Consider the following 17,745-nt stretch of genomic DNA (forward strand, 5'->3'; position numbering starts at 1 on the left):
AAAAACCCCTGAGCAGGCGGCTTTGAAGTTGGCGGTGCTGCTTAAGCAGCTTCCCTGCACACAAAGGAAGCTTGTTTGCAGGGAAGCTGTTTGCAAAAGAGCAGTGACCAGCTCCACACAGGATCTGCTTCAGGAAGCAGGAAGGAGGACAGGCCTGGCAGGAGAGCACCTTGTTCCATCATGAAGATTGAGCCACCCAGTAGGTTCCTCCTTTTTGCGGTTTCTCCTCCTTCCTCAAGACTGCCTCTCCTTCCTGCCTGATGCCCCACCCCCATCCCAACAGTCCTGGATGACACTGGGCCACTTAATCCAACCTACAGAGATCTGGGGCTGTCTCAATCAAACTCAAATGAGGCCCAGATTCCTTTGAATAGTTCAGTTTGCGCTAGAGATTCAGGTCTCAGGACAAATCCAGTGCACAGTCCTATTAATCGTACTGTGGGTGGTCCATGCCAAACACAATTTAGTTGAGTATCGCCCCATTGCCCATTTTTTGAGAGAGTTGCATATTTATTTCTATTGTGATACAAGCAGTATGAACAACGAGGAAAGGCAGATCTGAGGCAATTATAAGCCCATTCCAGAATGGCAGAGTCAACCCAGTCAGATGGGCAGGGTATAAGAAATAAATTGCTGCTGTTGTTTGTTAAGGATGCTGAGAGTCGTTAAGAGGCCCTTAACAAACTGTCTTCATGACTATTAAAGTAGTATGAGTTCCTTAAATGGATGTGTAGTACCTTCATTTTCTTATGGTTGCAAAGGTGGGATAGATTCTTTGAGAGGCCTGATAAACTGATAGTTTGTCAACATTTCAGTTATTACTTATTTCATCTCAGGGCTGCACACACAGGGTCCCTTCACCTTTTCCCTAACCCTTTTAACTTTTTGGCGAATGCTGCTACAGTATTTACAAGCAGGGTTATACCATGCCAGTATAGTACAGTGGTACCTCAGGTTAAGTACTTAATTCATTCAGGAGGTCTGTTCTTAACCTGAAACTGTTCTTAGCCTGAGGTACCACTTTAGCTAATGGGGCCACCGTGCCACTACCACACAATTTCTGTTCTCATCCTGAAGCAAAGTTCTTAACCTGAAGCATTATTTCTGGGCTAGCGGAGTCTGTAACCTGAAGCGTATGTAACCTGAAGCATATGTAACCTGAGGTACCGCTGTATACGTTTGTAGTTTATTTTATGCTAGCTGAAGACTGATTGCAGAGAATATTAAACATTCACAGTTCCAGGATTATAAAACGTCCTTTATAGAGCTAATCCAGTCCATCATCGAAAAAGTCCTTAAATAGTATCACATACATCATGAGTTAACAAATGTTCTTTCCTCATATATCCAGCATATTGATTGTGGAATGCATCAAGAAGAGGAGACAAGCTACAATACAAAAAGCAATAAACGTATAGTGGTCCAGCCAAGATAAATGGGGGTTTCAATTATATTAGTTAGTGGTGAGGGCACGGAATGCTCAAGACAAATAGGTGTGGGACTTGGAGGTAACAGTGGGGGACTTGTATGTATATGTTTTTCAGCCAGGCAAACGTGAAATACAGTACATGTATAAGATAGCTTTCAAATGGCCATAAAGGCAAGTGGCTCTGCTATAGCATGGAACACAGGAGCAGGATAGAATCAAAGAATTATAGTGTTGGAGGGGACCTGATGGGCATCTAATTCAACCCCCTACAATGCAGGAATCACAGCTAAAAAAATCCCTGACAAAGGCCACCCAACCTCTTTAAAACCTCCAATTAAGGATAGTCCACCACTTTCTGAGGTTGTCTGTTGCACTGTCATAACAATTCTCCCTATCAGAAAAGTTCTTCCCAATGTTTAACTGGAATTTCCTTTCTGGAATTTGAATCCATTGGTTCAGGTACTACACTCTGGAGTAGGAAAAAAAGGGGGGGAAAGCTTATTCCATGTGACAGCCCTTCAGATATTTGAAAATGGCTATCGTATCACCTCTCAGTGTATTTCTGAGAATATGCACTCTGTAAATACTGGTCTACTTTATAATCATTAGTAGGCAAGCAGTCACTAGCATTTCTAGTCTGGTTCCACAAGGATACAGATGCTGAGGCAGAATAAACAACAGGCTACAACTTCTTGATTACACTATTTTTCCATTTAAAAAACCCTCTTGTTTTCCTATGTGAAGTCTTAAAACAAAGCTTTGTGCTTTACTCCAAGCATTCTAGTAGAAAGAAGATTAGCCCTCAACTATATTGCTACAGTGCCAGACTGTAACATTCCTGAGGTTGTACAAATGCAATGCAATAGGAAACAGGTTTGGCTAACATGACATATATGTGATTGGAAAAGGAGTGAGAAGAGCATTGCAGATATAGCTTATGATGTGCTTCAAGACTAAAGATATGTCCAAAGACCATTTACAATAGTGGTCAGGGCATCTCGACACTTGCTTTGACCTTGTCTTCCGTTTTCTCCCCAAAGACAGCTTTGGCTGCACATTAAAAAAAAAGGACCAGCAAGAGTCCTTGCTGAATGTTAGGACAGATATCAGTTCACTGTTAGACTGGGGCACCATCCAGTGTCAGGGTAGAGGAGACAGTGGACAGATTTGAATCTGCAAATAGAAAGAAAATTAGAAACTGTCAGAGGAGTTAACACAATCTGGCCTGAAATATACAAAGCCACCAGTGCAGGGACATTGGCCATAACTGGTCAGTAAATTTTGCTGGCAAAGAAATGCCATTTCTTATTCTTGTGCTTGGATTTGTTAGTCAAATTGATTTCATTTGAAAAATGGTTACATACGCACCGAGTTGGATCTTGCTGTATGTTGAACACTTCACCCACGCTTACAACATTGCGCCTGTTCTCAGGACCACCATAACTCAAGGTAACCTGACAGTGGGGGGAAAACACGTGCTTAGAAACAGCATTTGCCAGAGCATGGCAAACAATACAAGAATAAGGAGGTGGCAAATGCAGAAGTGGCAAGGGAGGGATAGTAGCCTTGTGGTATTTCCAAGACAAATAGCAGAAATCATGTAAAAATAAATGGTGAACAAATAAGTTGCTGGTGAGTGATCCCTAACTGCCACTCAGGATAATGCAAACATAGCTTAGGCCCAGACTAGATGTGTCAAAAGGACATTCCCCCAGAATGAAGAAGACCAGGATGAAGCAGGTCATTAGTGTTTCTGCCTCTTACTTTCACCTGCTAGGACTTGTCACAGTTCAGAAAGATTATGTAGCAAAACCATCAAACCACCCAAGACCTGAATTTAGGGCTTCTCAAGCCACCAATTCTGTTATACTTTCACAACCCCTCTCCTGGCACTAGATATCTTTACATCCTGCTTGTTCATTCATTCCATTTCTCCATTCTGTTAGCAGCGGTGTAGCTACCACTTTTAAATGCCTCTTCGAAGCCTGCTCTGAAGTTCAGTGGCGTTCCCTGCTTTTATTCATTGCACCACTTTCAGGCCCTCAAGGCTTTCCTCACCAATAATAATAATAATAATAATAATAATAATAATAATAATAGCCATATTAGTGTATGTTGTTTAAATATGTGTAGAGATATATTTGTTTTCCATAATTTCCCCCTTCTTGGTTTTTCCATGGTTGTGGCAAGCCTTTGGAAAAGGCATATGTATTACAGTACTTTTATAAATTGTTACACACACCAAACTCTTAGAATAGCTTCAGCCACAAATCCACATACATGTATGTATTTTGATGGACAGGCAAGCGGAAGAGATATCTGCATGCATTAAGGAAGATTTGTCCATACCTGTTTCAGCACAGCTTCGCCACGCAGCTGCTGCAAGTTTTCCAGATGAGAGTGGAACAAGAGGCTGCGCAAGAGTTTCACCTCCAACAGCCCCTCAATAATGTAACCAATGGTGCAGTCATCGGGGAGTCGAATTCTCTCTGCAGTGCTGATGAAGCTTCCTAGGCTGTCAAAAGACAATAAATCAGAGAATGAAATCTTCTAGATTCTAGTACGGCAGCAGGAAAAAAGAGAGAATTGTCCAAGTAGCACATACCTAGCCCAGGGGCTCATCTTGAGGGCAAGACCTCTGCTGATGCAGAACCCTGCACCACCTGTGGCAAACCAGAACTTTGCAGTGGTCTACCAAGATAAACAAATAATATTTCTGTCAGCTTTATGGTCACCTGGGTAAGTCAGATCCTATCCATGCATCAGGAATGTTTACAGTGGTGCCTCGCAAGACGAAAAGAATCCGTCTTGCAGTTTTTTCGTCTTGCGAAGCAAGCCCATTAGCGGCTTAGCGGATTAGCGCTATTAGCGGCTTAGGGGCTTAGCAGATCAGCTGTTAAGCGGCTTAGCGGCCTAGCAGATCAGCTAATAAGCGGCTTAGCTGATCAGCGGATAAGCGGCTTAGAAAAAGGGGGGGGGAGGAAAAAAACCCGCAGGAACTCGCAAGACATTTTCGTCTTGCGAAGCAAGCCCATAGGAAATTCGTTTTGCGAAGCACCTCCGAAATGGAAAACCCTTTCGTCTAGCGGGTTTTCCGTCTTGCGAGGCATTCGTCTTGCGGGGCACCACTGTACGTTGTTTGATCTCCATATCCAAAGACTCTCAACAGATCATAGAATCATAGAATTGTACAGCTGGAAGGGATCACATGGGTCATCTAGTCCAACCAGCTGCAAGGCAGGAATATTTTACCCAGTTTGGTGCTCGAACCCACAACACTGAGATTAAAGGTCTCTTGCTTTACCAACTGAGCTATCCTGAAGAGCAGCACAATGCGACAGCACAACAAGGATGAAGCATGGATCTGAAGGACAGAATCTGCACGCAGAGGAAGGTGCCTACTTTCCTAAGGCACCTCTGTAAGATGATTTTTCATCCCAGAGTAGCGATGGCTTAGGAAACAGCAAAAGCCATATAATTATTACTTCACAAATTCTTCCTTAGGTAGCTGTGCTGACCACTGAGAAGTATATGAAGAGAGGGGTGGAAATTATGTCGCTTGCATCTGAAGCTGGCAACCCTCTGAGTGTAATTTATAAAGATATCATATTTAGACTACAGGGGGATGTGAGCAAATCGAGAGAGTATCAGCTGAATTACAGATGACATACCACGTCCCTCTACTGCCATCTCAGTTTAGTATAGGATAAGATAATGAGACCTAAGAAAGGGTCTAACTCTGAGTGCAAGCAGCTGCAGAAAACCTCCTGAGCACCATATGTGTTGGGAAAGTGTTCCCAAGTTGCATTCTGCAATGGGATGGGGAAACCTGGCTGTAAATAGCAAAGAAGGAGGAGGACTTCCAGGATATTTAAGTGAGGAATACATAGCGAGTGCAAGAATCTGATTTGTTCAGTTTGAGATAACAGAGACTCAATTATAGAACATGCTCACTGATCCGTCATTCCGAACATGGTCTGCTGCTTCAATTGGATGGTCTAGACTTGGTCTCCCCACATATATATCTTGGCTGTGTGAAAAAGCAGACAGGAGATGCAGGAGATTGTGCAGGTTCACATAGTTATCATCATCCACATGACAAAACCACCTGCAGGAAAAAAACAAGACATGGAGAGACACAGAGGAGGTCACAAGGCATTACAAGATGACTCTTTCTACCAGGGTTTCTTTGGTGAAAGTGCCCACCTCACAGAATCACAACCATGAAAAGGCAAATGAGGCCACAATCTGAGAAGGCAAAAGTAGAGGAGCTCTTCTCAACTGAAGAAAGTTAGATCAGAAGTCAGTACAGTGGTACCTCGGGTTACAGACACTTCAGTTTACAGACTCCGCTAACCCAGAAATAGTACCTCGGGTTAAGAACTTTGCTTCAGGATGAGAACAGAAATCACGCAGCAGCGGTGCGGCGGCACTGGGAGGCCCCATTACCTAAAGTGGTGCTTCAGGTTAAGAACAGTTTCAGGCTAAGAACGGACCACCAGAACGAATTAAGTTCTTAACCCGAGGTACCATTGTATCTTGATTTGCTACTCATCCTTTCAGACAAATTTGGTTTCTTTTATGCTCATCAGTTGTGCTGGAGGTAGCTCATGCTAACTCACTGATGCCAGAAAGGAGAATTAAAAAATAGGCACTAATGGAAATAGTGACTCTCACTTACTTTCGCCCAGACTCTAGGAATTTATCATATTCCACGGACATCTTGCAGCAGAGAGCTTGGCGAGTGTGAACAGCTGAGCAGTTGGTATTGATTACATGGTCCCCTATAAAAGAAAAATGATTAAAACAGGGGAAGATGCATGATTTGTAAGAGAGATAACAAATACAGTAGGGCTTGCATATGAAGAAATGCTCTGGGTAATATTCAGTGTGGATTACATAGACATCTGATACAAGCAAAGCAGAATTCATACCTTGCAGCAGTGCAGAAGCAAATATTGTTTACTCAGGTAGGGGTCTTTTATATTTCCTGCTACTTTATATCCCCTTTTTTAAAACTGGAGATGCAAAGGATGGAACCTGGGGTGTACTGCACACAAAACATGCTCTATCACTGAGCTACTGTCCGTCTCCTAGGAAGATAGCAAATTTATTTAACATGTGTCACCTATAAATATAAACCTGTTACAACTTTCAGAAATTTGGGAAGCAGCTTACCTGCCCTGAGACGTAGCTCCTGATCATCCCAGTCTGTGAATATAAATGTCTGTGGGAAACATGGAAAACAACAAAGAAAGACTTTATATCCTGAAGATTTTGAAGTAACACTAATGTTAAGTTTTAGTCTGAACATTGAGCAAAAAGACATTCTACTGGTTTCCAGCAAGCTAAAAATCAGGAAAGGATCAGTGTCTCTTTCCTATGTGGAAGTTTAATCAGCATTTGGCTACCTAATTTGGTGGAGAGAGAACCAAATATGTCATCTAACATTGTACAAGCAGGTTTTTGCTCAACCCAGGAAAAATTCCACCAAAACAAGGATCAAGGATTTCACATTCCCCATGAATATCTTGCATATAACCTATATGTGAGGGTGGGGCGCGGGTGGCGCTGTGGGTTAAACCACAGAGCTTAGGACTTGCCGATCAGAAGGTCAGCAGTTTGAATCCCCGCGACGGGGTGAGCTCCCGTTGCTCAGTCCCTGCTCCTGCCCACCCAGCAGTTCGAAAGCACGTCAAAGTGCAAGTAGATAAATAGGTACCGCTCCGGTGGGAAGGTAAATGGCGTTTCCGTGCGCTGCTCTGGTTTGCCAGAAGCGGCTTAGTCATGCTGACCACATGACCCGGAAGCTGTACGCCGGCTCCCTCGGCCAATAAAGCGAGATGAGAACCCCAGAGTCTGTCACGACTGGACCTAATGGTCAGGGGTCCCTTTACCTTTAACCTATATGTGAACATAAGAGATCCTCCATGCAAGGAAGGCTCTCCATGCAAGGAAGGCTCTGTTCCATTCAGATCACCCACCTCACATAGAAGATCTCTACATACATTTATGTCAGTTTACCCACACAGTCCCTTCTCATGCATGCTGAATATCCAGATGGCATTGTAGCCTGATATGTTACTGATGTGGGTAAGATTAGGTTGCATGGCCCCATGACCCTCCTCATGCTGTCTCTGAATAAGTTCTATGAATTATACCTGATGAGAGAGTATGAGATTTCTGTGTTAAACAAGTTAGTATTTTAGCTTGGTGAGGAAAGTGTTCTTACCTGCCCCTTAGCCTGAGAAATCCATGTTTGGAACAGCAAGTTCAGCCTTGTTCTATGGTACTTCCTTGTTGTTTTCACAGCAATAAAGATATCCTTCAACTCCAGCTTTTCCTTAGCAGAGGCTAAAGCAGGTTCCTCATGGTCTTTCATCAAATTGTCCAATCGATTAATTGGGCTCTCATTCATCTTTCTGTTAGCCTTCAGACCAGATCTCCCAGTGGTTATGATATAGTGACTCCATTCTTCTAACAGTTCTTCTTTCACCAAGGACACTATATTGTTCGCCTCATCATCCAAATGATCAATTGAACTGGACTCCACCAGCTGCAAAGTGATGTCACTGTTGCTGGAACCATTAAAAGGAAGTGGTGGCTGTGGATAACTTCTAGGTTTCCAAATGGCCTGGAATTTGGGGATTAGCAAGAGGAGAACTGCACAAAAGATAACTGAGAGCAGGAAGCAGATCTTACTGAGCTTAATGCAGGAAAAGCTCATTCTTCAGCCCCAAGGGCCTTTGTCATATTGTAAACTTGTGACATTATTTTAAGGTGAGAAAAACAGAAACTGATACATTTGTCAAGGCCTAGTAATTTCCCAGCAACAGAATATAATTTTTATGGCACTCAAATACCATAGACACCTACTTATATTTCAGGTTCTAACCTCTGGACTTGTCATCCTAACAGTAAAACACAGATTTGGCACCTGTTCCACAGGGAGAGGGAATCCTCTAAGCCACTGTATTATTTGTATATGTAAGTTCATTTAATCAACTTTAAAATTGTATATTGACAAGTATTGAGGCTGAATGTTTAAAGACACCATGAAGCAAAAATCAAGACAGGTCTGTGCACACACAGCTTTACTCTTTATGAACACATGGAGTTGCTTTAAAGTCAGATGGCCTATCTGATACAGTATTATTTTTAATGGCAGCAGCTCTCCAGAGTCTTAGGTAGGGGTCTTTCCTGTCACTTGCTATCTGGTCCTTTGGTTGGAGACGGAATCTCAGAGTTTCTTCATGCCAGGCCTGTGCTCTATCACTAAGGTACAGCCACTTCTTATTAACGTGCATTATCAGTGTCCCATCTGCACCTTTCTTCAGGTGATAGGCACACTTTCAATAAGATGAAGTTTTTCTGTTAAAAAAATGACATTGTTATAATATCGTAAAAACAAACACATTTTAGAGTTTTCTGTACGTGAACATGAGAACCAGGAATTCTTTAAAAAACTACACATATTCTTAACAACCTCCGTGAACCAAGTTGCAAGAGACAGAAGTGCAACTAAAGAATGGTTATTTAAACTTGCTATTGCACTGCAAGTATCTGCCACATGGCCTGTCAATTTAAATCTATTTAAATCTATTTAAATATTGCAGCTGTGCATGTTCCAGAAACCAATTATTCAGTATAATCTGTAGTGTATTTAATACACTGACAGAAGGGAAATGGTCGTGAATAAAAGCTTCTTAATTGATTTTTTCATATAATTATCACCTCCCTTGCTGGGAAATCAGATGAAAAAACATAGGGTTGGATACAGATTTAGTACTTTTGGAATAGATGCACTGAAATCAATAGGACTTGATTTCAGTGGTACAGCTCTAAATATGCCTAAAGCTACAATCCTAATCCCATTTACCTGGGAGTAAGCCCCATTTACTTCTGAGCAGACATGGCTTCATATTGCACTGTATGTATGACTCAAACTGAGTCAGATGGTATTCTTTCAGGAAAAGATTTGGAAGGAAACACACACACAAACGGTCTCATTCCCAAACATCACATGTCTTTGAAACAAGGTTATAGCCCAAACCTACACAATATTAGGTGCACCATCCTAAACTCATTGATTTCTGTGAGCTTGAACAAACCTAACATTGAAAAGAATCAGACATATCTGTTTCAAAGACCAGTCCTGTGTGGATGCCTGGTGGAAACCTGCCTGAAATAAGTTGTTCTGAGCTTCCACAAAGAGGGGCGTATGTGTAGTCAGTTAATATATTGCAGTTCCAAAGAATGAAATGCTAAGCCTGACAAAGTGCTCCTGAGCGGTATTGAAGTTTTCTCCTGACAAGCAGAAAAACATCTTAGGCTGGTTCATAGTACAACCCTATGCATGTTTCCTCAGGAGGTTCTCCTCACTGGGATCTTACAATACTTTCTCCCAAGTAAGCATCTATAGCAGGGGTTCCCAAACAAGGGACTAGTGCTCCATGAGCTTCATTCACTTGGCCCACAGCATGCCTGCATTAAATATTCACATTGATTTGCAGAATGTTTAGAATTCAAGTGGTAAAAAAAATGCATGCAACGTAAGAAATAAAAAGAAGAAATGAAATACAATTAAAAATCATACACCATGGACCACAGTGCATTATAATTTCTGCTACAGGCGCGGGGCGGGGGGGGGGGGGAAATCACTGAGTGGCCAACCAAGAACATCAGCAGTTTTTGAAGTGGGACAGAGTTTGGGATCCACTGAGTTTTAGGGTTGAAGCCTCTGGTTTAAAGTGTGTGGCGACGGACACACTTAAAACAGGCATGAACTAGCCATTCCCAAAGGATTAGTACAGCCCTCGCTTCTTTAACTGGGATAGCTTTTCAGCAAAAAGAGCTGACTGCGCCCGGGGAAGACGGGACTTTTAGAGGGATAATGTCCCAGAGGCCCCATAAGTGCCCTTCGCAGCACTTTAGGCCTCTCAAGCCGGTTGCCATAGAAACAACTGCTCTTCCGCACCCCGGTTGGTCACCATGGCAACAAGGACAGACACACCTTGACATCCTCCCCCCCTTCTCCCGCCGCCGCGGCCATCCTGACCCTTCTCCTCCTCTCGCCTCCTACCTACGCGCAGCGTCTCCAAGGCGGAGGGACGCGGGCGCCGTCTCGCTGCGCGTCTTAACTCACCTGTCGCTCAGCTCAGGATCCGGCGCCATCCGCCGAGCACATCGGGAGGGGCGCGGCGGGGGCGGGGGGGTTGCGCGTTGGCAGCGGCCAGCGAAGGCTCCGCGGCCCCTTTAAGGGGTTCACCTGTGGAACGGGCGCGACCCGGAAGTGGAGCGCGACCCGGAAGTGGAAGAAGAAGGGGGCGCGACCCGGAAGTCCATGGTGCGAGGGTCAATATGCCGCTACCCGTCCAAGTCTTCAATTTGCAGGTACCGATGAAGTTTCGGGGGGGCGGCGGCGGCGGCGGGCTCGGGTTCGCCCCATACAAGGCGCTGCTGTTGTCTTTCCGTCCAGCGAGCAGGGCTGTGGTTGCGGGCGGGCAGGATCCCGCCGGGTCGCCGAGGAGGATCGCGCCCCTGCGGGGGATCAGCAGCGCGTGTCATTCTGGGTTGCCGCCCCAGGCGGAGCCCTTGAGGAAGGGGGCCAAGGGGGGGGGGGGCGGGATACGCAAGAGGGTCGGAGGGCTCTGAATGTGGGCTCAGGGCCCCTGACCTGGGCGAGGGGAAAGGCCGTTGGCCGCGGTTACGGCCTGCCCTGCCGTCTCACGCCTTTGGTTCTGCCGCCAGCCTTGCACGGAACCCGGTTCTGGTTTTGGAGAAACCGCGTCAGGGACCTCTGAGGGCCTGTGCTGCAACATGCCGTTTAATACCTGACAAGTGAAGGCAGTTTCTTTCTGTTTTAATGCATGTCAGTGTGCACTGTGGAAACCACACGGTGTCATGAAATTTGCAGCTTGTTGGAAAGGCGTGGATGGACATAGTTCTTATGCTTCTGAATATCTTTAAGTGTAGACCCTTAAGTTTAAGACCCCCACCCACCCCCGAAATCGTCTGCTGCAGAGGAAATGGATGGGATTGAATGATCTTATCGCATGTGCAGGCCCACATCCTGATCTACGATAGCAATGGCTCAATGCAGTTGTAGTGTAATTACTTGAATAGTAGAGACCTGTTTAATCTCCACATTGCAAAATGCAGCTTCAGGGATGTTACAGATCCTGCACTCCTCATATTATGAGAAAATTAGTTCTACCAATGGAAATATGGAATGATAACAATAATAATAATTGTTATTATTTTATTATTTATACTGTGCCCATTTGGCTGGTTTCCCCAGCCACTCTAGGTGGCTTACATCATATATTAAAAAATCAAACATTTAAAACTTCCTGATACAGGGCTGCCCTCAGTTATATAGTTCTTTATCTCCTTGACATCTGGAGAATGTTCCACAAGGAGGGCATCACTACGGAGAAGGCCCTCTGCCTGGTTCCCTGTAACTTCCTTTTTGCAGTGAGGGAACCAGCAGAAGACTCTCAGAGGAGGACCTCAGTGTTCAAGCTGAACAATGGGGGTGGAGACGCTCCTCCAGGCATACTGGGCTGAGGCAGTTTACAGCTTTAAAGGTCAGCACCAAAGGTCAAGAGGATTTGGCTTTTATGTGTAGTGCATTTTAGTAAATTGCCTATTTTATGGTTGATTCTTCTAATTGTTTATCTGCTTCCAAAAAGTGGTAGGATCAAAAACAACAGAAAACATGGTGCTTGAAATACAGTAGAGTCTTTCATACTGAGAGATCTGGCTGCAGCAGCTGTAACACAGTGGATAAATAAATACATAACTCTCAAGGACTTGTCTCCTAGCAGCAACTCACGTCACAACTTGCATCTGCTGTTTCAGCAATTTTTCTCTCTTCAGCTATGGTCTAACTAAAGAACAGTGTTGCGACTCTACACAGCATACCTGATCCCTTCAGGTGTTTTGACAACAGATTTTATTATAACTTTATAAAAGAAATATTTGTGTCTCTCTCCTCTAGCATACATTTTTGTGCTCTCCCCCCTCACCTGATGCTGGCATTTTCAGGTTGAATTTTGCAGATTGTGACTTAAATCTTGCTGCATGTGAAGATCAAAGCTAGATCACAGTGCATGTTCATCTTAAAATATTTTAGTTCCTGTCTTTCAAGTTTGTAATAGTCCATAAACATATTCTTTGCTATGTTCTACACCCTTTCTCAGACATATTCCCCATTTTTCTCTTCAACACCTTTAGAAAGTCATGAGAATTTTCTTGCAGTGGAAATGGGTTCAAAACAGCACTCATATCTGCTCAACAAGTTCTGTTTCCCATACTTTATGTTTTGTGAGATGATAGAGGATTGGGAGATACTAACTGTGGGTGCTGCCTAGAAGACAAATTACAGGAATTAATCTGCTTCACATAATGTGTCATTTTATGAAGGCATTGAATGCAAGCCAATGATGTCATGCAATTTGCTGCTCTTTAGTTGACAACAAAATACAGAGTTTTTATATCCAATCCTCTTTCTAGCGCTCACTTACTGTGGCTGTGGAATGCTAACTACATAGCAGGAGTGGGGAACTTCAGGCCTGGGGGCCAGATGCAGCCCTCCAGCCTTTTCATTTGACCCTTGGAACTCTTCCCAAGCCACAACCCTCACTGTAGCTGCTTCACACCCCAAATTTTGCCTGTCTAGAAAGTGTCCTTGGAATCTGATAATGCCTCTTGCTTGCCCACATGGAGGATAGAATTGGGTGTGTGTGTGTAGACACAAATATAAAATTAACGTTCATTGCTCTGCTTGCTTTTGTCTCTCGCCCCACCCACCACTGCCACATGGCCCTGAGAAGGTTGCACAGAAGGAAATACAGCCCTCAGACTTAAAAAGGTTCCCTACTCCTTGCTGTGTATGGTAGGATGGACCAAGGGGCATGCAGCACAGTAATACAACAGTGAAATTAACAAACGCCTGCAATGAAAACTCAAGCATATTATTGTAGCCTAAGATGAGCAAGAGGCGTAATGTCTATGACTGCAGAGGCATTAATTACCTTTCTTTCCTTTAGCAGCCGGCGAGCTCTGTGTCAGGGCGAGGGGGTACAGAGAGTCAGGACAGGATGAGGGATAGTTCAGTTCCGAGCTCAGCTTCCTCGTCAGTGACAGATCTATACAACACCCCCCGCAGCAGTAGGTCAGAACTCTTCCTCCCAGGTACATCTGGAGACTTCAGCCTAAGTGCCTGCTTATCAGCCTGCACCCTGCTCTATGAGGTATCTCAAAGGAGAAAGCACTCAAGGATGACTGAGTGAGAATGACTTGACTTTTGCCAGCACTAAGCCATACTTGTTTAAAACGGTTCTTTTTTTTCTGAAGTGGGTACATCTTTTTCAAATGACAAGTGACTTTGCATTGTGTGGTTGAGCACAAACTTATAACAGCTAGAAGGATGGTGCATCTAGAAGAGGGATGATGGGGACAGGCTATAATCTGTCACAGAAGTTAATGTATCCTAAATAAATAATATCTGTTGTAAGTCACAAGACAGCTTGCAACATATTTAAAACAATAAAAATGTAATGCATCAAAACCACCCAAAGTAAAAAACAGCAGCATGTATTATACACAAATTACCTTGAGATGGTTGTTTAGAAGGCAATTAATAAATTGAATGTGATGGCGATGTTGTCCATCGCAAGAAACCAAGAGCTTTCATTTGGCATTTAAAGACCAGCAGAGTAAGTGTTGAGTAGATTATAGGAGAGAGATGGCGTAGATGAGATGCATCCACTGAGAAAACCCTGTTACTGTTACAGAAACCACCCAACTCGCTTCAGAAGGTGGGGTCACCTAGGGCCTGGTCTCTAATGAAGACCTAAATAATAACAAAGCATGGATCAGGTGATTCTTCGTATGAGTATGGGTTCCAATGTCAGTCCTGTGCACTATTGCTACAGGATCTAAAATTCCATGTTAACATCTCCATCTCCCTAACCTCTGCATCTGGAAAGCCCATCACTTAACAGAGCAAATGTTTTCTCTGCAGAAAGTCCAGAGGTAATTCCCTAGCATCTTCAGTTAAAGCAGCAGTGAGGAACCTCTGGCTGCGTGTTTAGTTAGGCCCATCAAGCCTTTCCATTTGGTCCATGAGGCAGTTTTGGCTAAGCCACACCCACCTGCCATAGTATACGATGTCAGGTGTGTGGCAGGTAAAGCTGCAGTTGAGCCAGAAGGGAGTTTTCAGGATTGGTGACACCTACAGAGTCCTGTGCATAGCACTTCATAAGCACTGCATCGGGGCTTCCAGAGTGCTGTACACAGGGTTTTGCAAGCCCTGAGGATTAAACAGTTGTTGGGACTTGCACTTTGCTGTGCCTATGCCCACGCAATTTGATTTGAAAATGCACAGGGGAAAACAGGTGAGCTGACGTTGAGGTGTCAGGCGAATGAGCTGATTAGGTTGTCTGACATCTTTTAACTCAGGCGGAGAACTGAGCTTGTCCCTACCTCCTCTGGGCATGTCAACTGAAGGAAGGGTCAGGCATGTTACTCAAAATCTGAAAGCCCCAACCTGATGACATCTAGTACCTGAAAACGTCAGCCAGCAGCTTCTTGCATTTTTAGTTTCCTCTGAAACTATAAGCTTAAAACTGAGGTTGAAACTGAAAATCTAGCAGCTTTATTTCATTCACATGCATATGTAGGGGTTGCATCCAATGCATGCGTGGTTCTCCTGGTGCAGTGGGACCTCAGTTCCATCTCCACCCACCCACCCACAATCTGCTCTGGAGGGTCACCCAACCCTCTGCAGCTGGTTTTGAGAGCATGGGGACAGGAGGCTTGAGGGGACAGGTGAGAAGGCCACAGTAGGAAACTGTGAGCTGAGACAGGTGGACCTTTTGCCTGATTTAGATAGACTTGTATTCGTAAGGCCTAGGTATGTTGTAGAGGAGGGGGTTCTCAAACTGTGGTCCACAATCTTCATTCAGGTGGTTCACAGTGTGCCTGTTAAAATTTAGTTTAAAAGCCTACGGCATCTAGCACAGCACATTACAGTTACTCCAACAGGCAGACAACTCAAGACCCTCAGCAATTTTCAAGTGATCTGTGGGGAAAATATCTTGAGCACCGCTGTTTTAGAAGGTTCACAGAGATGTGACCTGTTCTAATTAGGATCAAGGCTAACCCCAGAACAAATGGCACCCTGGCAGTGTGCATCTTTAGTCACTTGATCAACTTTCAAATTCCTTATTTCTTATTGCATTTGTAGCCCACACCATGACTTTGAAATGCATGTTTTGCTTTAGCACTATCATACCAGATAATAAATTAGCTTGCTAGGATCTGTAAATCTATATTTATTGGATTCTTTGTTTCAGCTGGTGAGTGATGAGTTCAATAGATAACCCATGAGCCACGATTGGTGGTTCTGCAGAATTATGAAATAACCCCACTCAACAAACCAAAGGATCCTTTTTTTCCCCTTTGGCTTGCTTTTGAGAGGCAGCATTATGCCCAAGATGCAGGTAGTGGTTAGAGATTTTAATATTGTTTTCAGCTGCATATTTGAATTTAGTGGAATTATATGTGTGTGTATTGATGCTTGTTCTGAGCTTTGACAGTGGAGTGGCCATATAAATCAATGAAAAGGGTTGAGTGAATGAACTGTGAAGCAAGAGGATGCTCCTTTTTGGTTTCCTCAAATTGTTTACTCCTACCCCAAGCATAAAACTATTTCAGCTACCCTTGATTCTTCAGAACACACATCCATAATGTCTTTGTGGAAATTATAAATACCTGGCTCTTACTGGGAAGGTGCCACTGAGCTTATCTTCTGGGGGGTTTTTTGTTTCTGTGATGGCTGCTGTTCAGAAAATCATCAGACCCCCTTGCACTTTCCTTTTTGAAAAAAACATTGAGATCAGAGAAATCTGATGAGTCATGCAGAGTGGGAGCAGTATTCCTGGCAAGTCTAGAGATCAAGCCTAGAGTTCAAGGGAATGGAACTCCAAGCAAAAGATGTGAAAGAGCAATGTTTGGGTTTCTAGCCATGCTATATCTGCTGGTGTATGAGGAAATCTTTCCCATGGGCTGGGAAGGAGCTTCCTAGCTTCTGCTTAACATATACACATTGCTGTTACAGGGCGCGGTGGAGCCCATGCAGATTGATGTAGACCCACAAGAAGATCAGCAAAATGCACCCGATATCAACTATGTGGTGGAGAACCCGACTCTGGTATGTGTTGGAGGGTGACAATGAGAAAGGAATTCTTAGGTCTGCTAAAAACTTAGATTTTATCCATCTAAGCCAGTGGTTCTCAAAGGGTGTGGCAGGAGAGGATGGCAAGTAAAGCGGGAAGATTCAAGGATAATCAATATTACATTTTTGGGAATGATTCACGTTATGTGGCTGCATTGCGTTATACTTTCTGGATGTCCTATGATCATATCACAAAGCAGTTGTGTTCTGTTTTTATAAAGCAAGCAATGCTAGGAGTTGTTTTTCATTTCCCGCTCCAATGTATTCCTTATCAATAAAAGAAATGGTGTGGCGCCAGCAAATTTTTGTTCTGAAAGTGTAGCCCAGAGGAAAAAGTTAGATAACCAGTGATCAAAGGACATGCTTTGGATAGATAGATAGATAGATAGATAGGTAGGTAGGTAGGTAGGTAGGTAGATAGATAGTTCTATCCAAAGTAGCACAGAGGAATGCGTACTGTCAGCACAAGGATTTCCATTTGCACAGTGGGACCATCCTCCCTCGCCACCTCCCCCCCCCCTAAATCTTTTCCAGGGGGTCCTTCAATCTTCCAGAGCAGGTTTGCGGAGGGCACGGGGTTTGCTCAGGGGAAAGAGAGTGGGAGAATGTCTCATTGCACAACTGAAAATCCTTGTGCTGATTGGACGTGTTGCTTGGATACCTCCCATAATGTTTGATTATTCATTATTATTATATTTATTTCTGCTCTGCCTTTTCCCTGGACTGGGGCTCAAGGCGGCTTACACAAATTAAAACAACACACAGAGAAATGTTTCATCTGAATGGTTTTTCCAACTAGACATTTATTTTGTTTGTTATATTTTCCTTACCCAATTTCTGCATGGTCTTCCTGAGCTGCACAAACATTTGCTCTGAGTTCAGGTAGAGGGTGTGCATGGGATGATGTGAGCATGGGGCAAATGTGAGCTGGACAAGAAATTACGGCATCTTGACCAACTGGCAAGATTACCATGAATTTTATACATAGTCCTGCCTCTTCTGAAATGAGTTAACACATCCCCTTGATGCCACTATTCCTGATTTCTCACTGTTCTAAATTTCTCTCTCCCCC

General features: G+C 43.8%; 2 protein-coding genes across 6 annotated transcripts in view; one reads left to right on the plus strand and one right to left on the minus strand.

Annotated features, from left to right (window-relative positions):
- Positions 1–10,711, minus strand: RFNG (RFNG O-fucosylpeptide 3-beta-N-acetylglucosaminyltransferase). 2 transcript variants are annotated; one of them, XM_079967693.1, is made up of 9 exons: positions 10,575–10,711; positions 7,662–8,800; positions 6,608–6,656; positions 6,111–6,213; positions 5,384–5,537; positions 4,035–4,120; positions 3,779–3,944; positions 2,798–2,883; positions 1–2,602 (listed from the first exon to the last, which is right to left on the minus strand). In XM_079967693.1, exons 2-9 carry the CDS (start codon positions 8,154–8,156, stop codon positions 2,536–2,538), a joined length of 1,206 nt encoding a protein of 401 aa, XP_079823819.1. In that variant the 5' UTR covers positions 8,157–8,800; positions 10,575–10,711; the 3' UTR covers positions 1–2,535. The 2 variants fall into 2 exon arrangements, with proteins under 2 accessions (XP_079823819.1, XP_079823820.1); XM_079967694.1 differs by having other exon boundaries at positions 10,512–10,643.
- Positions 10,695–17,745, plus strand: part of GPS1 (G protein pathway suppressor 1) — an 18,680-nt gene continuing 11,629 nt past the window's right edge. The window contains exons 1-3 of one of the 4 annotated variants that reach the window (XM_079967681.1): positions 10,695–10,822; positions 13,483–13,686; positions 16,557–16,649. In XM_079967681.1, the coding sequence (XP_079823807.1) occupies positions 10,790–10,822; positions 13,483–13,686; positions 16,557–16,649 (330 nt within the window). In that variant the 5' untranslated portion in view covers positions 10,695–10,789. Of the gene's footprint in view, positions 10,823–13,482; positions 13,687–16,556; positions 16,650–17,745 lie in introns of those variants that run through there. The other 3 variants (XM_079967682.1, XM_079967683.1, XM_079967684.1) reach the window with 3 other exon arrangements.

This window comes from Podarcis cretensis (genome assembly GCF_951804945.1).
Source record: "Podarcis cretensis genome assembly, chromosome: 2".
Taxonomy (NCBI): Eukaryota; Metazoa; Chordata; class Lepidosauria; order Squamata; family Lacertidae; genus Podarcis; species Podarcis cretensis.

Bases quoted from the DNA above. Each gene is read 5' to 3' on its own strand.
- RFNG (XM_079967693.1), bottom strand. From the start codon at position 8,156: ATGAGCTTTTCCTGCATTAAGCTCAGTAAGATCTGCTTCCTGCTCTCA. The intron at 3,945-4,034 runs GTATGTGCTACT...GTCTTTTGACAG, and splicing joins AAGATGAGCCCCTGGGCTAG to CCTAGGAAGCTTCATCAGCA. The intron at 2,603-2,797 runs GTGCGTATGTAA...TTCTATTTGCAG, and splicing joins ATACAGCAAGATCCAACTCG to ATTCAAATCTGTCCACTGTC.